General features: G+C 36.6%; 1 protein-coding gene across 7 annotated transcripts in view; it reads right to left on the bottom strand.

The window, feature by feature from the left end:
* Window positions 1-6,545: 6,545 nt before the first annotated feature.
* Window positions 6,546-26,045, bottom strand: part of DCAF17 (DDB1 and CUL4 associated factor 17) — a 52,207-nt gene continuing 32,707 nt past the window's right edge. For 3 of the 7 annotated variants that reach the window (XM_078070983.1, XM_078070986.1, XM_078070987.1), the window contains 3 exons: window positions 24,744-24,899; window positions 23,817-23,959; window positions 6,546-10,318 (listed from right to left, as the gene is read on the bottom strand). In XM_078070983.1, the coding sequence (XP_077927109.1) occupies window positions 10,216-10,318; window positions 23,817-23,959; window positions 24,744-24,899 (402 nt within the window). In that variant the 3' untranslated portion in view covers window positions 6,546-10,215. Of the gene's footprint in view, window positions 10,319-22,752; window positions 23,960-24,743; window positions 25,408-26,045 lie in introns of those variants that run through there. The other 4 variants (XR_004909289.2, XM_078070984.1, XM_036067314.2 and 1 more) reach the window with 4 other exon arrangements.

Genomic DNA, 26,045 nt, shown 5'->3' with positions numbered 1-26,045 from the left:
CCCACCCTCCATAAATAACTACTAACATCATTTTGCCATATATCTTTCCAGACATTTTTTGATGTGTGTGTGCATATAATATGCACATGTCCTCAAAATAAATTCCCCATTACTTGAGCAAATGTACACTGGATGAGTACAATGGGTATGTATAATCAAAATACAACTTTATTTGGTATCCTTCAAAAGACTTAACTTTAGAATTTATTCTGTCAGAGAATTTGCATGACTCACCCATGTTAAACTCACAGGAAGGCCTTTTATGGAAATGTATAATGATCTGGAAGTCCAGCCTTAGCTCTGTGGTTTGGCATACACATTGAAACTGAGAAGAATATATTCATATACTCTGACCTTAAATAGTTTTTCAAGATTAGATTTAGAACACTTTACATTGATTCTAGAGTGGTATGATTTGGGGGATAAGGATATTTGCCATCATCCTTACATTTTTGGTGGGTGCTAATTCTCTATAAGCACTAGAATAACTATGTCCTCTTTATTACTAAAATCCAGCTCCAAAGAATGAGAGATTATTTTCCTTGGATGGTCTCCATTACTGGCATCTATTGTGCATCAAAAGTGAAACTTAGAACAGAATAATTCTATTAATATGCTGGAAGCAGACTGACAGAGTAAGTCTGTGTATTTGAATTGCTTTCATCTGTTAGGCAAGCCACACTCTCTGTGCTTCACTTTTCACCTAAGATTAAGTAGGGGAATAATCCAGGTATTCTTCACAATTCTTCCAGTCCTAAAAAAATTGATCTTTAAAAAATGGTATTTACCTATCCCCAAATGTTTAAAATGTCAGAGTTTTCCAAGGGCAAGTGCTAAAGAGTACATGCAAAATTAACAATTTGGATGAACTGTCAGCTTTTCTAACCATAGTGTTAAGGCTATATACTTAGTTTGGATATATTCTGAAGGCTAATTGTCAAATCCTTGTGCAGTTTGATAAAATATAATTATGGCTCAAGCATAGAGAGTATAAAAATATATTCTGCTGGTCAAATACATATAAGTTATCGTGTCTCCAAAGACATCAAAAGCCTTGAAAGTAACATGAATGTGAATTTGCTTTACTTTGAAGATATTCTGCATTAGGTATCCTGGTGTCCTAAACTGGAAAACCGGGATGATATGAAAATCCTTTCCTTTGTTTGCTTCCAAAGGAATTTTTTAAAAAAGATTTATTTGAGAGAGAGCGTGGGGGCGGGGGGGGCGGGCAAGGGGAGGAGCAGAGGGAGAGGGAGAGAGACAACCTGCTGAGTGCAGAGTCATGACGTGGGGCCCGATCTCATGACCCTGAGATCACAACCTGAGCCAATATCAAGAGTCAGACACTTGATTGACTGAGCCACCCAGACTTCCAAAGGAATTTACTACTATAATTTAAAAACAAGATATAGAGTTCAGTTCAATTAACAAAGTACTAAGTTAATGATTAGTGTTTATATTCTTAAGGTTTAGCTATATTTAAGTTTATGAGTGCAGAAGAAGCTGGGCTAATTTCCTACCATAAAAATATCATTGGAAGGTGCTCTTAACTTTAAGTGCAAAGAAAGTAAGATAAGAGAATCTGTTGCCCATTTTAGCTGAGTACCTTCAATTCCATGATATTTTATCTATTATAGGACTTTAGACTTACATGATTATTTAAATTTCAGATAAATGATGCACAACTTAATTGACTAGATTAAAAGTTCAGCAGTAGTAAATCTTTGTAAGCTTGGTTCTTGGTAGAAAAAGAAAGAAAAGATATTCTTCCATATGTAAAGAATAACACTTGGGACACTTGAGACTTGCTTTATGGTCCAGCATTTGATCAGTTTTGCTTAATATTCCATGAGTACTTTGAAAGTTCTATTTTTTTCTCCAAATCCCATAAAATCTCCTTTTTAATGAGTTCAATGAAATACTGAAATTGCAACACTACTTATGTACTTTGTCAAAAGGCATTGTGGTATATTTCTCTAAAATTGCATAAAGCAAATAATGTATATTTTAGTATTTTAAAGCAATGTTCTTTTGAATAGAAACACAGCAGTAAAGCAACAAGACCTTGCAAACTTTATGACACTTAAGAATTACCTGGAAGACCCAGGAGAAAAAAAGGCAAAGACTAGAAACATAATAGTTCACAGAAAAGGAAATAAAAATTTCTTAGATGTATAAAAAATACTCAATCTCACCCATAGTAAAAAATGCAAATCAAAATTATGATATATCATTTCACCCATTAGATGGATAAATATCAAACAGTTTTATAATGCATTTGGTGAGAATATAGGCATGCTCCTACATTTCTGGTGGGAATATAAATTGATACAATTTGTGTGGGGGGGTATGATCCAGTAATTCTATCTCTAGGAATTTATAATACAGAAATACTCATAAAGGTGTGAAATGGCACTGCAACACTGTAATAGTAAATGGTTGGATAGAATACACAGGTTCATCATTGGGGGACTGGTTAAACAATTTTATACAATAGGTCATTATGCAGTCTTATAAAAGAATGATGAAGCTCTATATGTACTGATCTGTAACACTATGCAAAATATATTATTAAGGACTTCCAAGTATGGTGTTATGGCTAATTAGGTGCACAGAGGCACCCATCCACTAAGGAGCAAGTAGACCTTGAGTAGAACCCATTTCTTTGAGGCATTGTTGGTGTCTCAAGAGACAGAGGAGGTTTCTGCAGACCTTTCCCCTCCAAAAGCAAAAACAAAACCAGAGTTGTCATCAGGGAAATGATGATAGTAGTGATACTGCTATCAGGATACGGATGCTTTGACCAACACAAGGTTGGGAAGGATGAACTGAGCCAAGATCCTAAGGTAGTCCCAGGATGGTGGCAACTTTAGCTACAGGCAGAAGTAGAAACAAATTCTCTCTGGAGGAGAGCTTTCCCAGTTTGGGGCTAAGGGAATCTCACAGATTAAGATCAAGTACACAAAGATCATCAAGCTCATGAGAAAGCAAGGCAAGCCACCATTAGTGAGAATTGGTGTAAATAATAAAATACGGAAAAGCAATGAATAAAATGCTTAAGAAATAAAGATACACAAAAATCCATTTTAGGTAGATCTAACTAAGACAGTCAAAACTATAATGTTTTTAGGAAAGAATGTAGGAGAGTATCTTCATGGTCCAGGACAGTAAAGAATCCATAAAAGAAGATGAAAATTGTATCATCCATAAAATAAAAGATTGATAAATTTAACCACGCTAAAATGAAGAACTTCTGTTCCTCAAAAGACTCCATTATTATCAGGTATTATTAGAGTAAAAAAAGAAAAAAGGATAGGAAAAGATATCTGCAATACATATAATTAGCAAAACCTAGTAAGCATTACTATTACAAACTGATGGGACAAACAGCCAAATAGAAAAATGGGTAAAATAATAGATACTATACAAAAGTCGATATCCAAACAATCAATAAGCAGACAAAAAGGAGCTCTACCTTTAGTAATTAGGGAAGTACAAATTAAAACCACAATGGGATACATACCTATCAGATTGGAAGAAAACTGCAAGTCTGACAATATTAAGTTTTGGAAAGAAAATGGATCAATAGTCACCCTCAAACACTGCTGGTGGGACTGTAAAACTGGCATAATCTTTCTGAAGAACTGTGTGGCATCCAATAAAGTTGAACACACACATACCCTCTGATACAGGAATTTTAATCCAAGGTATACACCTTAGAGAAATACACACATATGTGCATCTGAATGTATGTATAGGAATGTTCATGGTGGTATTGTTAATAATTGGCTCAGACTGGAAACAACCCAAATGCCCATCAACAGTAGAATGAATAAATAAATTTTTATACAATTGAATATTATACAGTAGCTGGAGATTCATAAAACAACATAAATGAACCTCATGTACCTAATGTTGAGTAAAAAAGCAGGACACAAAACAATACATACAACATAGTTATATACTTAAAGTTCAAAGAGGCAAAAATAAACCCTTTAGAGATGCATACAGTAGTATATTTATGAAGAAAAATGGGAAAATTACCATAAACCAGGATAATGGTAACATCTTAGAGGAGGGATAAAACTATAATCAGAAAGGCACATATATGTGGCTTCTAGGACACTGATAATACTCTATTTCTGAACCTGGAGGATGAGTTGTGTGGTTGTTTTGTGGCTATTTTTTGAATTATGCTTTTTCTAGGATGCATATTTTACAGTTTAATTTTTTTAAAGAGGAAATAAAGGAAACCACCACTAAGATAAACAAGTCACAGGAGAATACCAGAAATGAACAGGCAAATTTGGGGAAAAGTAGAAATTTTCAAGGGCATATGCAAAATTAAGCAAAACTGACCAAATGCTGGACCACAAAGCAACTCTCGACAAATTTCAAAGAACTGAAATGATATTGAGTATATTCTCTGACTATAATAGAATCAAGTTAGAAATAAATAACAAGATTATAAAGCTGAAAATTCAGTTTTTTGTAAATTAAGAAATACACTTTGAGAGAGTCCATTGTGCAAACAAGAAATCATTAAGGATGTCAGAATGTATTTTAGACTGAATTAAAATACATGTATTAAAAATACATCCTGCCACAACTTGTGAGATAATAGTAAGCCATGCTGAGAGGGAAATTTTTAGCATATCAAGTGCATAGATTAGAAAAGAAGGAAAACTGAAAACCAAATGATCTAAATGTCTATCTCATGAAATTAGGAAAGTAGCAGAAAAATACACATGATGGAGAAAATCAACACAGCTGAAAGACAGTTTCTTTTTTGTTGTTGTTTAAAGATTTTATTTATTTATTTGAGAGAGAGAGAGAGTGAGAGAGCACAAGCAGGGTGAGCAGGAGAGGGAGAAGCAGACTCCCCGCTGAGCAGGGAGCCCAATGCAGGACTCGATCCCCGGACCCTAAGATCATGACCAGAGCCAAAGGCAGCTAGCTGCTTAGCCATCTGAGCCACCCAGGCACCCCCAGTTTCTTGAACAAGACTGAAGAGCATAATAAATGTCCTATGAAACTGACCAAGGGAAAAAGAGAATACTTGGGTCAGCTGTGATCTGAGCTTTCAGGTGCTTTGCAACTGTTCACCATTATTACAAGTCCTTTAGCTATTAAAAGATGTCAAAAGGATAGTATAGACAACTTCAGGATTATAGCTTTGAAAAATCTGATGCAAGGGATAGATTTTTAGCAAGACCCAATTGTCCAAGATTGACACAAGAAGAAAGAGAAAACCAGATTAATAAATAAATTGAATCTGTAATTTAAAACATCCTCAACAAAGGGAAGTGTTTGCTTCTGTTATTAGTATTTTCTCTTGGTCATTGGCCATTTCTTTCCTGCTTCTTTACATGTCTAATAATTTTTTATTATATGACAGAACTTACGTGTAAAAAAAGAAGGCTCCAACTGATACTAGTGAAGGGTCCCCTTTTCCTCAGTTAGACAGACAGATTGAAGGATCACCTCAATCCAGCTAGTGATTGAATTGGGTCAGGGCTTAATGGAGAGTTTGTGAAGTTTCTGTTTCTTCAGTCCTGAAACTACTGCAGGTGTCCTTCAGAAGAGGTTTGGGCTTAGCTCTTTAGCTTCCAACCCCATTATTGTGGGCTAAATTGTATCCCCCAAAATTCATTTGTTGAAGTCCTAACCCTAAGTACCTCAGAATGCGACTGTATTTAGAGATAGAATCTTTAAAGAGGTAATTAAGTTAAAATGAGTTCAAAAGGGTAGGCTCTGATCCAATATGACTGGTGTCCTTATAAAAAGAGATCAGGACACACACACACAGAGGGAAGACCATATGAAGACAGGGGAGAAGACCATCATTCTCAAGCCAACAAGAGGCCTCAGAAGAAACCAACCCTACTGACATCTTGATCTTAGACTGCTAGCCTCCAGAACTGTGAGAAAATAAACTTCTTTTGTTTAGGCTACCCAGCCTATGGTACTTTGTTATGGCAGCCGTAGCAAAGTCATATACCCATGTACATATATGCCTGAGAGACTAGTTGTGAATTTGTGAAAAGCTCCTTTCCCCTAGTAGGATTTTCCTCTTAAGGACCACATAACAATAGATTACAATCTGCTTTTCTGGTCCAGCCTCCAGCCTCATACATCACCCTAAAACTCAGAAAATGTCTCATGGGGAAAACCTGCCTTGCATTTGGGCTCTTCCAGTTTCTAATAGGTCACACCAGCCCTATGTGACTGTCAAAAGTTATGCTGGCTTTTTTTCCTTCTAGTAGAATCTCTTTGCTAAGTCAAGCCCATCAGGAAAGAAAACAAAGACAATTATTGGCTTACTTAGGAAGAGTTCTTACTATCCTGGAATTGTAGTTTGCCTATTCTTCCTTGTTCCACAACTTTCTGATATCTTCACAAATATAATTTTGCAATTCATCCATTTCATTTTCTAGTTGTTGCAGCATTGGACTACTGCTAGTTAATATATTTTACTTACAGGGTAAGGTCTTCATTAAACAAAGTGATAGCAAACTGAATACAGCAAAATATAAAAGGATACATCACATCCAAGTTGACTTTATTCCAGGAATACATGATTGTTTTAACATACAAAACCAATCAATGTAATATACTACATTATCAGAAGAAATGAAAAAAATCATGATTATCTTAACAGATGTAAACTGATAAAATTCTACATGTAATCATTAAAAAAAAAATCTTAGCAAACTAGGGATGGAAGAAAATTTCTATACTTGTTAAATGGTATTGATGAAAAAAACCCCATAGGAAACACTTAGTGGTGAAATGTTAAAACTGTTTACTCTGAAATCAGGAATATACTGGAGGACCTAGCCAATATAATAAGGCAAGAAAAATAAGTAACAATATTAAAGATAGAGAATATAATAGAATTGAATTCTTTGCATTCTTAGAAAATAAAATCTGCATATTAGTATTAGAATTATTAGGTGAATTTAATAAGTTTACAGGACATAGATTAGTATGCAGAAATCAATGGAATTTCCCTAGCTGAGCATCAAGCCATTAAAAAAATGAAATTTAAAAACAATATCATCAAAGCCTATCAAATACCTAGCAATAAAAAAAAGATGTGTGATACCTCTATAGAAAAAACCTAAAAACATTTTTAGAGAAACTGAAAATGACATAAATAAATGGAAGGATGTACTAGGTCAATGTATTAGAAGATTCAAAATAAGTAAAGATGTCATTTCTCCCTAACTTTATCTATAGTCAATTTAATCCCAATCACAATTGCAGTGAATTAATTTCTGTGGAATTGACAAGTAGATTCTAGAGTGTAAGGCACAGAATATGTCAAGGGTAAAGAATAACCATGACACTCCTGAGGAAGAAAAATGTGTGAGGACATACTCAACTGGGTATTAAGATATAGTATAAATCTACAGTAACCAATACAGTATGTTATTGGTGAAAATAATGACAAAGTAGACCAATGGAACAGAGTAGAGTCCATAGATAGACACATAATTTATGACAAAGGTGTCAATATAAAGGTGGAATTTATGGTGCCGAACTGATTGGATTTTTTTTACAAAAAGGGAGAAAAGAGAGTTAGCTCCCATCTCACATATAAACAAAAATCAATTCCAGGTGGACTGTAGCTCTGAATGTAAAATATAAAGATCAGAAAGAGAAAGCCCACAAACAGACCCAAAAAGAGGGAGAGAGAGAGATCACTTTTCACCTTCAAACATTTTTAATTTTGTGCCTGTGGTGGAGCAGTGAGGTACCCTGTTATGGCATATCCAAGGGACAGTGAGACATGGTGGCTATAATAACTGTTTGTTTATCTTTTTTTTTTAAGATTTTATTTATTTATTTGACAGAGAGAGAGAGTACAAGCAGGGGGAGCTGTAGGGGGAGAGGGAGAAGCAGGCCCCGCGCAGAGCAGGGAGCCCGATGCGGGGCTCCATCCCAGGACCCTGGGATCATAACCCAAGCTGAAGGCAGATGCTTACCCGACTGAGTGACCCAGGCACCCAGTAACTGGTTCTTTGAAGAGACCTAGAAACCATTCTTAAAATGCAGATCCAAATCTGGCAAAGACACTGTAAAAAAACCATTTCAAATTAAGTTCCATCTATGATAAAGACCATGAGGATGAGAAGCTCCACTGCGCTGTGATTCCCAGGTGTACTATGCTCAGTCATACCCTGACACAATCCAATCCCAACTGGGTCATTCCCAGCTGCTTCCAACACCTTGGGTCCTTACCGCATTAAGGCTATTTTCCTGTTCCTCGTAAGTCTGGAATGTTTTGCTAAAAGAAGACAACTCTTTGTAAATTCCCTTCCCTCCTCATAAATCTGTTGGTTCTCCTTGAATCACCAATATATTTTTCAAAACTTCGAAGATGAGTACATGTCCTAGGTATTAAAAACACACTAACTGTAGTACTATATCACAAATGACAGTGTTTCTTAGAAATACTGTCAGTGACTATGTACTTCTGAACTCACCTAAATATAGAATTTCTGATTCACCAGAATTTTAGATTAACATTAGCAGACATAAATATAGTCTTATTTCATTAATCTCTATGTAATTAACAAGAATATTTTATTCATTATTCATTATTCTGTATTCATTAACAAGAATATTTTATTACTAGCTGCACTTCCTTGCATAACATACATCTCTTGTAGGTGGTATCAACAGTTATTAAAACACATCTTGTTTTATTCTGATTTCGTTAAAAGCAACCTTAATAATGCTGTTCTTTGTAGACAGAGCACCTAATGAATTCAGTGATCAAACTCAAGAGATAGTCACAGAGGTTACTGTGTCTAAATGTGTTAGTAGTTGTTAGCAGGGCTGTCCTTGCAATGACTCAAAAGCATTCTTAGATACTTCTGTGTAGTCTATTAAGTTCAAAATGGGTAAGAGGTATTTATCATAGCAAACTGTTAAAATTCTAAGATTCTGAGATAGAAAAAGTTAATAATTGCTCAGAAAGCCATATAAGCTTATAACACAGTCACTATTTTGCTGTCAATATTTATGAAATAACAGGTATTAATTTCACTTGATCATGGAATGTATATTCATTGTAGGAGCATGTGAAAACCACATCTACCTGAAACATTAAGAATTGTGGAAGAAATAATCCCTGTTAGTGGGCCTGGACTGGTATCTTGGCAGTATCTTTGTGTTTCTCTCACACTTCCTCTTAGGAGTAGATGAATTCTTATTCCTCCAGCTCTAAGTGAGGCCAGGGGCTGGTGCTTGTTTCTCTCACCAGCTCCTACTGGGAATGGGCTCCCAGCAACATCCCTCAGCCCTCATGCTTACTCTTCCCAGGGCAGTCCCAAGCCTCGCATTTGTGAATAAACTTAGAAATCTAACTACCACTTGTTTTCCTGCATAACAGGAATAAGGAGAAAGAAAATAAGTAGTGTTAACATTAAATTTCATTCATTTCAGGATTATAGATTGAAATAATCAACTTAAACATAGAAGCTAACCAAAAACTCTTAGAAGAAAACATAACAGTACATTTTTATGACCTTAGATCTAGGCAATTGTTTCTTAGATACGACATCAAGAGCACAAGCAATAAAAGAAAAAATAGATAAAAAATTTGACTTCATCAAAATTAAAAACTTCCGTGCTTCAAAGGACACCATTAGGAAAGAGAAAAATAACCCATGGAATGAGAGAAAATATTTGCAAATCACATTATCTGATAAGGGACTTGTATCTAGAATATTTTAAGAAATATATAAATATATAAAGAGATCTTATAACTCAACAATAAAAAGATAATCCTATTAAAATTGGGTAAAGGATTTGAGTACATATCTCTCCAAAGATATACAAATGGCCAATAAGTACATGAAAAGACGCTCAACATCATTAGTCATGAGGGAAATAAAAGTCAAAACTATAATGAAATACCACCTCATACCCACTAGCATTGTTATAATAAATAATAGAAAGTAACAAACATTGGCAAGGATGTGGAGGAATTGGACCTCACATACACTGCTGTTGGGAATACAACATGGTACAGTTGCTCTGAAAAATAGTTTGGCAGTTCCTCAAAAAGTTAAACATATAACTACCATATGATCCACTAATTCCACTCCTAGGTATTTACCTAGAATTGAAATCATGTATCTGTAGAAAAATGTGCATACAGGGGCGCCTGGGTGGCTCAGTCATTAAGCGTCTGCCTTCGGCTCAGGTCATGATCCTGGGGTCCTGGGATTGGGTCCCACGCCGGGCTCCCTGCTCAGTGGAGGGCCTGCTTCTCTCTCTCCCACTCCCCTCTCGCTGTCTCTCTCTGTCAAATAAATAAACAAAATCTTTAAAAAAAAATGTGTATACAAATGTTTATAGCAGCATCACTGATAATAGCTAAAAATTGGAATCAACCTGATGTCCATCAACAATAAGCAAAATGTGTTACATTTACACAATGGAATATTACCTGGCTATAAAAAGGAATGAGATACTGATACATGCTACAGCATGGATTAAATTTTGAAAACATTATGCTGAAAGAAACCAGACACAAAAGGCCACATTTTGCATAATTCCATTTATATGAAATGTGCAGAAACAGGCAAATGTATAGAGCAGATTAGTGGTCACCAGGGGTTGGTGGGGAGGGAAATGGGAATGACTATTAATGTACACAGGGTTTCCCTCTGGGATGATGAAAATATTCTAGAAATTTGATAGTGCTGATGACTGCACAACTTTGTGACTATACTAAAAATCCCTGAATTCTACACTTTGAAAAGGTGAACTTTATAGTATGTGAATTACAGCCAATAAAGCTGTCATAAAAAAATCAATATCCCCCCACTATTAAAATCAAAGAATTATTTAAAAAATCAATAAGGCTTAATCTTTTTAAAAAAATAAAGAAACTCTATTATCTGATGTTATTGAAGAAGGTTGGACAGTTAATTTAAACAGTTAATTAAAAAGTAAACCATTATATAAAGATACATATAATCTGTAAACATTTTATTCCAACTTAAAACATAGAAGGGTACATTCATTTAACTATCTTTGATATAAGGCCAAGGCCTTTTTCTTTAGGTTTGAGTTTGTTGATTAGTGCCCTCTGCCATCTTTCTGGCATAAGCCATACTCCCTGGATATAAAGCAGACCAGAACTCAGACACATGGGAAGAAATACAATTCCTTCCAAGTTTTTGCCAATTCTCCCTTTTATCAGACATCCTGCACAAATTCAGATTCTCTTGGCCTTACCCCTCTCTTGTTCCAGCGACTGCTACCAACACTGTTCTGTGTGGACTCTATAAACTTCATGCCTGCACAACCTGCCAATGCTCAGACCTCAATTCACGTCATGTTGCTGAGGTCCCCCTGCTTCCTGCCGCTTGATGTCAAAGTGAATTCTGCCTTGTGCAATTTGGAAATTCAGGAGAGTTACGTTTGAACCTTTGAAGAGTGGCAGATTAGAGCTGGGGGTAAATTCTTCCCCCTTTCTCCCTAACCTATCCCTGCCATACTGTCCTGAGGTGTACTTTATGTGGCTTCTCAGAGACTGGTCCATGAGATTAAGCATTTAGTTGCACTTAGTGGTCCAGGTATAATGATTAGTAATGTTTCCTTTCACTCTCAAAAGTGTCTGTATACGACATGATACTCTATGTAGAAAACCCAAAAGACTCTACCAAAAATTTGCTAAAACTGATAGAGGAACTCAGCAAAGTTGCAGGATACAAAATCAATGCACAGAAGTCTGTTACATTTCTATACACCAACAATGAAGCAGCAGAAAGAGAAATCAAGGAATCAATCCTGTTTACAATTGTACCCAAAACCATAAGATACCTAGGAATAAACCTAACCAAAGTAGTAAAAGATCTGTACTCTGAAAACTATAGAACATTTATGAAAGAAATTAAGGAAGACACAAAGAAATGGAAAAACGTTCCATGCTCATGGATTGGAAGAACAAATATTGTGAAAATGTCTACATTACCCAAAGCAATCTACACATTTAATGCAATCCCTATCAAAATAACACCAGCATTTTTCACAGAGCTGGTACAAACAATTCTAAAATTTGCATGGAACCAGAAAAGACCCCAAACAGCCAAAGGAATGTTGAAAAAGAAAACCAAAGCTGGAGGCATCACAGTTGTAGACTTCAAGCTGTATTACAAAGCTAATCATCAAGATAGTACGGTACTGGCACAAAAACAGACATATAAGTCAATGGAACAGAATAGAGAACTCAGAAATGGACCCTCAACTCTTATGGTCAACAATCTTTGACAAAGCAGGAAAGAATATCCAATGGAAAAAAAGACAGTCTCTTCAACAAATGGTGTTGGGAAAATTGGACAGCCACATGCAGAAGAATGAAACTGGACCACTTTCTTATACCATACACAAAAATAGACTCAAAATGGATGAAAGACCTAAATGTGAGACAGGAATCCATCAAAATCCTAGAGGAGAACACAGGCAGCAACTTCTTTGACCTTCGCCACAGCAACTTCTTGCTAGACATGTCTCCAGAGGCAAGGAAAACAAAAGCAAAAATGAACTATTGGGACTTCATCAGGATAAAAAGCTTTCACACAGCCAAGGAAACAATCAACGAGACTAAAAGGCAACCTACAGAACGGGAGAAGATATTTGCAAATGTCTTATCAGATAAAGGGCTAGTATCCAAAACATATAAGGAACTTATCAAACTCAATGCCTGAAAAACAAAAAACCCAGTCAAGAAATGGGCAGAAGACATGAACAGACATTTCTCCAGAGAAGACATACAAATGGCTAACAGACACATGAAAAAATGCTCAACATCACTGAGCATCAGGGAAATACAAATCAAAACCACAATGAGATACCACCTCACACTGGTCAGAATGACTAAAATTAACAACTTAGGAAAGGACAGATGTTGGTGAGGATGTGGAGAAAGGGGAACTCTCTTACACTGTTGGTGGGAATGCAGACTGGTGCAGCCACTCTGGAGAACAGTATGGATGTTCCTCAAAAAGTTAAAAACAGAACTCCCCTATAACCCAGCAATAGCACTAGTAGGTATTTATCCAAAGGATACAAAAATAGTGATTTGAAGGGGCACATGCACCCCAATATTTATAGCAGCAATGTCCACAATAGCCAAACTATGGAAAGAGACCAGATGTTCATCAATGGATGAATGGAGAAAGAAGATGTGGTACACACACACACACACACACACACACACACACACACACAGGAATATTACTCAGCCATCAAAAAGAACAAAACCCTGCTATTTGCAATGACATGGATGGAACTAGAGTGTATTATGCTAAGCAAAATAAGTCAGAGAAAGACAAATACCATATGATTTCACTCATATGTGGAATTTAAGAAACAAAAGCTCATGAACATAAGGGAAGGGAAGAAAAAATAAAATAAGATAAAAACAGAGAGGGAGACAAACCATGAGACTCTTAACTATAGAAAATCAACTGAAGGTTGCTCGAGGGGAGGGGTTGGGGAGATGAGGTAATAGGGTGATGGGCATTAAGGAGGGCATTTGATGTAATGAGCACTGGGTGTTTATGCAACTGATGAATCACTAAATTCTGTCCCCAAATTAATAATACACCATATGTTAGCTAACTTGAATTTAAATAAATAAAAAAAAAAAGGGTCTGTATATGCACGATAAATGATAAGATCACTCTAACTCTAGCCAAAGTGGCAGAGGCAACCAAAACTTTCTGGCAGAAGCTGAAATGGAAACCACTGGATCACAAGTCCAGCTGGTAAGGGAAACCAAGACAAACTCTAGAAAAGTGACATTTGGGACTTTATATTAGATGTGGTAGTGGTCTCACCCTATGACCCAGCAATTGCACTACTGGGTATTTACCCCAAAGATACAAACGTAGTGATCCGAATGGGCCCATGTACCCCAATGTTTACAGCAGCAATGTCCACAATAGCCAAACTATGGAAAGAGCCTAGATGTCCATCAACAGATGAATGGATAAAGAAGATGTGGTATATATATACAATAGAATATTATGCAGCCATCAAAAAAATGAAATCTTGGAGCACCTGGGTGGCTCAGATGGTTGGGTGTCTGCCTTCGGCTCAGGTCATGATCCCGGAGTCCTGGGATTGGGTCCCACATTAGGCTCCCTGCTCCTTGGGAAGCCTGCTTCTCCCTCTCTGCCTCTCTGTCTCTCATGAATAAATAAAATCTTTAAAAAAAAATGAAATCCTGCCATTTGCAACAATGTGGATGGAACTAGAGGGTATTATGCTAAGCGAAATAAGTCAATCAGAGAAAGACAAGTATCATATGATCTCACTGATATGAGAAATTTGAGAAACAAGACAGAGGATCATAGGGGAAAGGAAGGAAAAATGAAACAAGACAAAACCAGAGAGGGAGACAAACCTTAGGAGACTCTTAATCTCAGGAAACAAACTAAGGGTTGCTGGAGTGGGGGGTGGGGTGGCGGGAGGGATGGGGTGGCTGGGTGATGGACATTGGGGAGGGTATGTACTATGGTGAGCACTGTGAATTGTGTAAGACTGATGAATCACAGATCTGTACCCCTGGAACAAGTAATATATTATATGTTAATAAAAAAAATTAAAAAAAAAAGATGTGGTAGTGGTCTCAAGGACCTCTTTAAGTTAACGATACAGTGTCAGTCAGCATATCTTCAAGCAGATACTGTGTAATAACTGAGGTTTTAGATGTGGGAGAGGTTGGAGCTGGAAATGCTTTAACTCTCACTGACTTTGTTCTCTAAAGAGAGAAAGACAGATTACAGATAGGAAAATTAAGTGTTAGAATGGCTTTTTTTTAAAGATTTTATTTATTCATTCAAGACACAGATATATATATATATATATATATATATAGAGAGAGAGAGAGAGAGAGAGAGAGAGAGAGAGAGAGAGAGCATGAGTAGGGAGAGAGGCAGAGGGAGAAGCAGGCTTCCCGCTGAGCAGGGAGCCCGATGCGGGGCTCGATCCCAGGACCCCAGGATCATGACCTGGGCTGAAGGCAGACGCTTAACCATCTGAGCCACCCAGGCGCCCCTAGAATGGCTTTTAAATTTTAATTCTTTTAACATACTTAAACCAGTCTTATTACTCTTATAGATAAAGCTTGAAAAGCTGTGCCCTTGGAGTTTGTGATTTTTCAAAGAAAAAATGGTGTTCAAAACAGGCTTCAGAAATGATTGTCTACTTGGGCCCTCCTAAAAGAAAATTAAAAATCTTCAATTAAGCCTTAAAACTTTGATAAAGAATTTATTGATAAATCATTTTCTTTTGAAAATTTCATTTGAGAGATCAATTTATGGATGCATATTACCTGAGTAGGTAGAGTGTCCTCCATATGACTCATTCCACTGGTTGTCATCTTTATGAATTCAGTTAACTGTTAAGTTACATCACTTCCGCAGCAGTCCAAGGTTTCAAAGTGTACTGGACTAAAACGGATTCAAAGCATTCCCTGGGGTCACAGCAGGTATAAACTGACTTTTCTACTGCAGATATAATTTTATTTAGCGCATGAACTCTCTGGGCTGTGAGAAGACACAGAGAGGCTGGCAACATGCCCAGAGCTTCTCCAAGGTTCTAAGGCCTAACTTGCTAAATTCTGTTTATATGAGAATGAAATATTTGGCAAAGGGTCCAGAAATGTCTGGAAATTATTTGTAAAGGAAGAAAGTCATCTAAATATAATTATCTTGAAAGGATCAACGTGTACCAGAGTACAAATGTAATGGTAAATTTTATGAATTTATTATTGCAGAAATGACACATGTGAAAAAGTGGAAATGCAGAAACTGTCTGACTTAAAATATGAGTAGAAATTTAGAGGTATGACGGCGCCTGAGTGGCTCAGTCATTGAGCATCTGGCTTCGGCTCAGGTCATGATCCCGGGGTCCTGGGATCGAGTCCCGCATCCGGGTCCCTGCTCAGTGAGGAGCCTGCTTCTCCCTCACCCTCTGCCTGCCGCTCCCCCTGATTGTGCTCTCTTTCTCTCTGTCAAGTGAATAAATAAAATCTTAAAAAAAAAAAAAGAAAAGAAATTTAGAGGTATCAAGTGGATTTATCCCAAGAACTCAAGATTGGTTTAACATTAAAAAAGTCAATCAACGTAACTTATCATATTAACAGACTAAAAACCATATGATCATCTCAAGAGATGCAGAATGATTATTCGACAGACTCCAACATGTATATCCAATAAAAACCTCAGAAAACTAGTAATAGTAGGGAACTTCAAATTGATAAGGAGCATCTATTAACAACCTACAGTTAATATCATACTTAATGGTCAAAGACGGAATTCTATCCCCTATGCATTGGATATCCATATAGGAAAAAAGAACTTTGATCCGTATCTTGCACCATATACAAAAATAAACAAAAAGTAGATTATAGACCTAAATGTAAGATCTAAACTAAATGTTTAAAATTAAAAACACTGACCATAACAAGTGTTCGCAAGGATATGGAGCACCTGGAACTCTCATATACTGATGATGGGATGAAGAGAAAATAAAATGGCATAGCCATTTTGGAAAAACAGTTTGGAAGCTTCTTATTTATTTATTTATTTATTTGACAGAGAAAGACACAGCGAGAGAAGGAACACAAGCAGGGGGAGTGGGAGAAGGAGAAGCAGGCTCCCCGTGGAGCAGGGAGCGCAATGCGGGGCTCAATCCCAGGACCCTGGGATCATGACCTGAGCTGAAGGCAGACGCTGAATGACTGAGCCACCCAGGTGCCCCAGTTTGGAAGCTTCTTAAAAAGTTAAGCATAGGGGCGCCTGGGTGGCTCAGTTGGTTAAGTGTCTGACTTTTGGTTTTGGTTCATGTCATGATCACATGGGTCATGGGATTGAGCCCTGAGCTGGGCTCCGTGCTAATCGCGGAGTCTGCTTCAGATTCTCTGCCTCTCCTTCTCCCCCTGACCTTACCTCTGCTCGTGCACACTCTCTCTCGCAAATAAATAAATAAAATCTTAAAAAAAATTTAAGCATATATTTAACATATGATCCAGCCATTTCCTCCTTGGTATTTTCCAACAGAAATAAAGCATATGTCCATACAAAGAATTTGTACCACATGTTCATACCAGCTTTGTTTGTAGTAGCCAAAAATCGGAAACTACCCAAATGTACAGCAGCAGGTAAATGGGTTATAACCACACAATGGAGTACTATTAAGCAATAAAAAGGAATGAACTATGAAACATGTAATACAGATGGATCTCAAAATAACTATACTGAGTGAAAGAAGCCAGAAATAAAAAAAGAGTACTTACTGTGTGACTCCATTTATATAAAATTCTAGAAAATGCAATCTAATCTAAAGCAACAAACAGATTAGTGGCTGCTTTGGGAAGACAGGAAAGAGAAGCAAGGGGTATTACAGAGAATCAAGAGGAAACGTTTTGGGGTGATGGATATGTTTAATATCTTAATTGTGGTGATGGTTTCATGGGTGTATACATGTCAAAACTACCAAATGGTACAATTTAAATATGTGCAGTTTATTTTATGTCCATTATACTTCAAAAAAATCTGTTAAGAAAATTTAAAATTTACACATTTTCAGTTTAGAGGAGATCTGTGCTACAGTTCCCCACCCTCCCAAAACACAGCACATAGTTTTTGTAGGATGAACACAGTTTTTACAACTAAAAAATAAAATAATAAAATCAAATAAAATTTACACATGGTATATAAACACACACACAAATGTGCTTATCATCATTAGTTAATAAGGAAATATAAATTAAAACCACATTGAGATCCAATATAGTTATTGGGGAAAGGTTAAAGCTTGTTTAATATTAATATGGTTTCATATTATAGCAAAAATTCATCTGATTGGGGTGCGTAAGTGGCTCAATCAGTTAAGCATCTGGCTCTTGGTTTCAGCTCAGGTCATGATCTCAGGGTCCTGGGATTGAGCCCATGTTTCCATGCTCAGTGTGGAGTCTGCTTGAGGATTCCCTCCCTCTGCTCCATCCCGCCCCCCCGAATACCCTCTTGCGCACATGCATGCACTCTCTCTCTCAAATAAATAAATCTTTAAAAAAAATTCATCTGATTTACAAATAACATGAACTCCTAATCTTTAAAGGAAAAGGTAATTTTCTGCTTTTATTACAATGTTTTACGGAGCCTCTGCTCTGGTGTCATCCTGTCCAGCTCCAGTAGTCATGTGGAACAGTCTAATATGTACCATTAGCAACCCAGGTTTGTTCTCTGTTAGTTTCCACTAAAGGAAACAGGGTTCCTTGGTGACAATGTAGTCCATGTTTGAGAAAGAATAATTCAGGCTGCGTTTTGAGTTATCTTAATTATTATCACAAAGAAAAAATATTTTCAGCAGTTCCTTGGTGGAGCTGGGGTTAAAAAAGATGAAGAGGGTAACCTGACAAGAGGGCTGCTAGGGGCAAGTAGAAACAATCTAAGTAACAACTAGGAAAGATTTTTACACCCACCATAAATGCTAAGATAAAAAAGACTAACAACCACAAGCACTGGAGAAAATGTGGAGTAACTGGAAGTTTCATACATTGTCACAGGCATGTAAATTGGTACAATCCTTTGGAAAAAAGGTCTGGTAGTTGCTCATTAAACTAAACATACACCTACTCTAGAATCCAACAATTCCATCCTTAGATCTTTACCCAGGAGGAATAAAGACATATGTTTACGAAAAGTGTATACAAGACATTCAGAGCACTTTATTCATAATAGCAAAAAAAGAAAAAGAAAAAGAAAGAAAAGGAAAGGAAAAAGCAGAAATAGCTCAGGCGTCCATCAACAGGAAAATGGAAAAAAACAAACTGACACATTCATACAAAAGACTACTCAGCAATAAAAAGGAATAAATCACTGGTACATGCGACACGAATTAACCTCAAAAACGTGCTGACTGAAGGAAGCATTATGCTTTGTATGATTTCATTCATATAACGTTTTAGAATGGGCAGATTTAATCTGTGAGGCAAAATAATCAGAACAGTAGATAACACTTGATAGGTGGGGTGGGGATTGACTGGGAAGGAACATGAGGAAACTTTCTGGAATGATTGTTGTGTTCTAAATTTCGAAAAGTGTTTGGGTTACACAGATGAATGCATTTGCAAAAACTTAGCAAGTTTACATTTAACATTTGTGCATTTCATTGCATGTTTAAGTGTACATCAAAAATTTTAAAAACTAAACATTAAACTCTATTTACTTATACGCATGTTGAAGTATTAGGGGGAAGTATACTGATGTCTGCATCATAAAAGTAACATGGAGAGATGAGTAATAAAACACATAAGAGTAAAATTTAGAATCCATGAAGTTGGTAATTGGGTATCTACTATAAAATTCCATCACCTTTGCTGTATGTTTGAAAATTTTCATAATAAAATGGAGAAAAGCCCTCAGTTGGTCTTACCTTTCTTTTTTTTTTTTTAAAGATTTTTTTTTTTTTTTTTGACAGAGAAGGAGAGAGAGAGCACACAAGCAGAGGCAGAGGGAGAGGGAGAAGCAGACTCCCCACTGAGCAGGGAGCCTGATGCGGGACTCGATCCCAGGACCCTGGGATCATGACCTGAGCTGAAGGCAGACGCTTAACGACTGAGCCACCCAGGCACCCCTGGTCTTATCTTTCTAATATACATCCTATGCCTCTAGTAAATTATTCCTTCTGTAAGATAGAGGTAGGTTCTATAGCAACATAGGGACCAGAAATTAGCCCCAGAATTTTCCCTGAAATTCTAAAGTTAGATGACATACGTAAACCAGGTAAGAAAGGTAAGAAACTATAAAAAGTATTGAAAAGGAAGCCAAGTTACCTTAAGAGTAATTACTAATACTGGTGTTTATTATCACCCACAAACAGGCTGAGAGTACCATATTTTGCATCTTTAAAAAAAATTACTTTTAACCACTGAATAGAAGAATCATCTTTTATATCAGGTTATATATGTGAATAGGCCAATTGTATCTCATTCAACTTTGTCCAAAATTTGGATACCCAATCATCATTTAAAAAACACTTATTAAGCATTTTCCTATACCCAGTATTATCATTATCAGTATGCTATATATGAGATAAAATAACATCATTTGCTTTTTGAGAGCTTTGGAGGAAATCTGGCGTAAGAATGTGTCAAACAAATCTGGATGTTTCCTATCTCTGCACTTATTAGTTGTAGGACCTTGAGCAAATTAACTTCTATAAGCCTCACTTTCCTCATTTACAAAATGTGGAAGGATAATGGTAGTTCGTACTTCATATGATTATTCTGAACGCTGAGTAAGCCAACTCATTTTACATGTATCACAGTGATTGGTAGATAGAAAGCACTCAATGAATGTAAGTTATCATTTTTTTAAAAAGTACATATAAGAAACAAAACATTCAATTGGTAGAAGAATGTGGAGAACCTTAATTTGTTTAAATAGAACATCATCTCCTCACTAGGTAGTTCAAAACCCTCAAAGTTTGAGAAATGTTTTAGAAAGTCAAAGAATGATAACCTTGCTGCATTGATACTGTGACAATACAAAATCACAAGTAGTGAAATGCAGAAATACACTTCTTATCAGCATATTATCTAGACCTGCTGAAAGAAGCTATACTTCTTCACTCAGTTTTGCATTAAACACTCAGAAATGTTACCCATAATGTTTTGTGCCTATCACTAGTGCTTGTTAAGTAGGTGGGCACACAGTTAAAGACTCTAAAGTAGTCAGGCAGACAGTGGGGGTTAAGGTGGGGCCAGGAGGATATTAACTGCCACTCGCCCCCCACCCCAAGAGAATGGCAGTGTCATGCCTGGCAGGTGGCAGAATGAACAGCTGCAAAGCCCCTGTGGGAAGCTGGCAAGCCCATACTCGTTCGAGAAGCATTCTGTACTGTCTCCTGCCATGTATGTTATCCATAAATTCCCCACATTCTTTACTATCTTCTACCTTTTGGCATCTGTTTATCAACCATCCTGTTAATCATGTAGCCCACATTCCCACATAATGTTACAATTGGCTGAAACTATGTAGGAGCAGCATGTACTTTTAGTTGGGGCATAATCCTTCTGTTTGTTACACTGCCCACAACTCCCTATGGTCTTTCACACTAAGGTACATTTCCTGCCTGGCTCATTTGCAGTGGATCCTGGTCTAGTTTGATTTTGGCAGTGGTGAAACATTAGAAGTTTCTCAGTGGTCAGTTCATACCTAGACTAGTAGTCTATCCACCCACTCACACCTGCCCCCAGCCTAAAAAGCAGCTAAGGATCTCAGCTAGTTCTCAGATGCCTTTCTGAGTAGATGAGTTCCTATCATTTCATCAAAAGAAGATAATGACTTAAAGAAGAAGGGGAAACTCAATAAACTTCTTTTTTTAAAAAACCAGATAGGACTGGGGTGCCTGGGTGGCTCAGTCGGTTAAGCGGCTGCCTTCAGCTCAGGTCACGATCCCAGGGTCCTTGGATCAAGTCCCATGTCGGGCTCCCTGCTCAGCGGGGAGTCTGCTTCTCCCTCTCCCTCTGCCTCTCCCCTGCTGCTCATGCTCTCTCTCTCTCATGCTCTCTCTCTCAAATAAATAAATAAAATCTTTAAAAAAAATTAAAAAAAATAAAAAATAAAAAACCAGATATGACTGAAATCTTAGGACATCCTTTTCTGAAACATTCTTGGAGAGTAGGCTTTCTGCTTTTATATAACACTGCCTCTGCTTTGAAACCCATACAACACTGGTTTCTTTCTTTTCTCTGGTGTTTTTAATCTATTACCTCTTACCAGACTTGTTTTTCAAGATGTAAATTCACTGGCTATGACTGTTTAGATCAGTTACTGTCTAATTGGGAGTTTGGGGCAATATCCAGCACATCATAACTATTCAACTGCTGTAACCACAATCATGTCTCTAAAATGCTCTGAAAGCTTCAAGTATTATATTAAATAGTACTATTAAAGATGCATAAAATAAGAATGGATTTTTCAATTAGATATAAAAGTATTAGAATTTAATACATGAAGATAGTTTTATTCTCTTGCTCATGAGGTAATAATCACTTCTACTTTCCCAAATGGTTATTACACTTAGGATCAGATTCAGAAAGATTTATCTTTAGCCCACATATAAATATTTTCCCTTATTCTAAAACGTTAGCAATCTTCTTTTATATTGCGCAAAAGACAGTTTTAGGGTTGCTCCCTTTATTTCTTTTAAATTTATGGACTCTGCTACTAATTTCTTGATGTCTGGAATAGGTTAACACCTTTTCTCCTCAGCTTCTGTTGATCATAAGCTTGAAATTTATCTGCAAACTTCAAGGGCAGAAAAGAGCAGAATTCACATCATTCTTAATATGGGATCAAGCCAAAACTGAAGGAAAAACTGAAAGATTTTAATTTTTTTTTTTTTAAGTAGGCTCCATGCCCAGCATGGGGCTTGAATTCACGACCCTGAGATCAAGACCTGAGCTGAGATCAAGAATTGGATGCTTAACCAACTGAGCCACCCAAGTGCCCCCCAAAACCGAATGATTTTAATGTAAATTATCCAAGCTAGAATCCCATATTTTAAACTTAAATTTGAATCAGCAATGATTTTTATTGCTGTCTCCTCCCCTTCTATTTTTACTATTCTTTTGAGGCTGAATCAGAGAAATGTGCTGAACATGTGGATTGCAGCAACTGGATTTCTCAAACAGGAAGCAAAAAGAAACAATTTTCTCCCTTAGGTTGCTTTTATTTAACAATCTGAAGACTGATTATCTGAGTTCAAGGATTATATTTAGATTGGTCCTAACAAAGAAGAAAAAAATACTCCTTTCACAACTAAGATAGAGCGAAAAGCCTTTTCTAGCTAATCAGTCAATTCCCAAGCCAGTAGGAATTGAGGCTTTATCTACTCTTCTCCAAGGAGCAGAACTGGTGGGATCCAGGATACCTTTATCTTATTGCATAGGTATGAAAATATTGCCTAAGCAGAACTGGAAAACTCACCAAATAAATAGAATGGTGAAATGAATACAACATTCTTAGATGCATTTAGAGCTGAACAGGCTACATATCAGAAAAAAATTTCACTTAAAGTTTGCTTGGAATCTTTTACATTAGTCTATGATAGAAACATAAATAATCAATGGGAACACCAAGCCAAGAGAATAAAACCATGGAAGAAAAGATAATCTGAGAACTAGAGCCAATTCCTAATGCTATATATAAATACAAAACATATATATACATATATGTGATTTAAAAAAATGTGATGACACATTTATGGCTCAAAAATATTCGTTCACATTACAGGTCTCTTTTCTCACCCTTAGGCAAACTTTGGTATAGAGGATAGAGGATTTGTTTCTGTATCTTCTCCGTCTTTCTTTTTGTCTCTCCTGCCTAGTCTTACCTATCAAAATTCCATACCATCCTTTAAGAACCATGTTAAATACTTCTCCATCAATAACCCTCTCCCAACAATTGAAAATAACTTGTCTTTTGTGCTCCCCAACACTTTATATTTGCATCACCACCAAGCTAAAAGCTCTAAAATGTTAGACTTCTTGGGATGTCATTCTAAAAAATCCGTAAAATGAAGTCCTTACCATCCCTTGTATGGCAAGAATTTAAAAAAGAAGTCACAGCCATCTGAAGTCAACACAAGAGCTTTTTCTAGAAAATACTGGAGAACTTTCTATGCAGATAACAAAAAGGAGGACTGAACATAGCTGCGGGGGTATGTGGCTAAAAATCTGGTAAGTTACATCTCAAAATTTAAAATTATCTCACTCTTTTTCACAACTTCTGTTTGTTGTTTCTTCTTCAGCAGGGTCACATACCATCTGGTAAACATAGCAGCTGAAGACCCTGCTTGGTTTCTGTTCTATGTGTAGTACCAAGTCTCTGTCAAAGTAGACTTCATGGCTATATGTCTGTAATGAAAACATAGTCAAATGAAATCTCCTCTTCACACAACCATATTCACAATTATGTCACTAAAATGTCATAGCACCTATGCTAGGGATCTTCAAATATATACTTGGAAGCAAAACAGTTGCTAGAAATAGTTTATTTTCATTACTTATGAATATGCAGATTACTTATAAGAAAAGCATTACACAAAACATCGAAAACGAGAAGAGCCCTGGTCGTAAGAGTCGGAAACACCCAGATTCTATTGCCTATACTGCTCTTTCACTGTGTGACAGTGGTCAAGTTGCTAAACCTCTTCGGTACTCCACTGATAAAACAAAAGGATTGGGTAAAATAACAGCGACTCTTCCTTATAGTTTTTATATTCTATAATAACCAAAAAAGTAGACAAATATTTCTGAGAGTGCCTGGAAACCCTAATGCTTAGATATCATCTCTATTAAATAACTGGGGGGATTCAATACCATATACTTCTATTTTTAAAAATGTTACCAAACTTATAAAATGTGAGAAAACCAAAGACTATGGTAAGGAAATAGACAGCATGTCTCAGAATAAAACATAAGACTTCATCTTTAAGGCCTCTAGAAAGGAGGCATCCTCTAGTTCCTAGGGAAGGAAGGCTTAAGAAGTACTCATTTTGTCCTGTAGGAGGATATCCTCTTTGATGTGGTCACTGGTATAGGTGACCCTGGACTGACTTGAACACAGTAACATCTGTTCCAATAAATATCACCTACAAAGAAAATTCTTACAACTTTGTATTCCATGGACTCTACTCACCACATCCCATGACTCCACTAGTGGAATGCTTTTAAGTAAAGTTCCATATTCATTACAGTGGAAATCCAGGTGAGCTTTTCCTTCAGCATCTATTTGGGTAACAGCTACCACGGAAAGCAAATCCAGCTCATCTTCATAGTCCACAATTTTAAAAGTCTCAGGGAATAGATGGGTAAGGCAGAGGAAAAGAGGGGCAAAATTCAGTTATCCAGTTAGGATTATTTCTATTTGTAGTTTAACTATTCTATTACTTATTTTTAAAATGTAGAAAGAGGAATGAATGGATGAGAGCATAGGTAGAAATGGGTCTCTACTTTCATGCCTAGTAAAGTCCCAAGATTTTGAAGACTGCAACAGTATCCTACTGATTCTGACAGACCAAGTCTATGTAGATCTCAGCCAAAGTATTACTGAAATTCTGTTATGACAGCAAACTAGAACTTCTCCAAATTCAAAAGAGGTACTCAACTGCTGCTTCTGACATGTGTGTTCACTGGTTTCCAGATAGGACTAAATATATGAAGTTCAGTTCTGAAACCCAAAAACTACCCACTTTCTTACCTCAGAAAAACACCAGTCATTTCAAGAAGAACTGACAGCTTATCACATACTATTTATGACTCTATCGGCCATCTTTTTTTTTTTTTTAATGCTTTTTGGTTTCCTAAAGAAAGCAAAAATGGCTGCTTATACTTGAGGGAGAATATTAATTAGGAACTGAAATCCAACCCACAGAACAGGACTGGGATGAGAGATGTTAGCTGGAAATGATTAATGATGGTAAAGTCTTAAGAGAGAAAAATCTAACCCCAAATTCTGTTTAAGGAAGTAAACCTGTGACTCCAACCGCCTCACAGGAGAAGCAGATCCATGCCAGCCATCCAGGGATGGACCATAGGAAGGGACATTTTGGCAGGCACAAGTTTCTTTGAACCACCACATACTAATCCTTCACTCACATTTGGTCAAACTGCTTTTTCATCTATTTATATTTTCTGCCTTTACTACCCATGACATAAAAATTTATAGAGATTTATTACACATGGTTTCTTTTTATTTACTTTTTTGCCTTAATATTACCTTGGTCAAAATTCAAAGAGTAGACTTCTTGCCTGGGTGTAGTGATTTTATAGCCTTTAGTCACAACCCTTTCAGCTTCTCTTTTATAGGCTAAAAGTTTTTATCCTCTAATCTCTTGATGTAGAGTATCTCTCTCTTTGTTACCACCTTCTCCTTGTTAATTATTTTTGCTACCTTTCAGTAATTTTAGTATGCCTTTCTCGAATATAGTTTTATACACAG

The sequence above is a fragment of the Halichoerus grypus genome, chromosome 4 (assembly GCF_964656455.1).
Source record: "Halichoerus grypus chromosome 4, mHalGry1.hap1.1, whole genome shotgun sequence".
NCBI classification, from domain to species: Eukaryota; Metazoa; Chordata; class Mammalia; order Carnivora; family Phocidae; genus Halichoerus; species Halichoerus grypus.
This window is presented reverse-complemented; position numbering and strand designations above follow the sequence as displayed.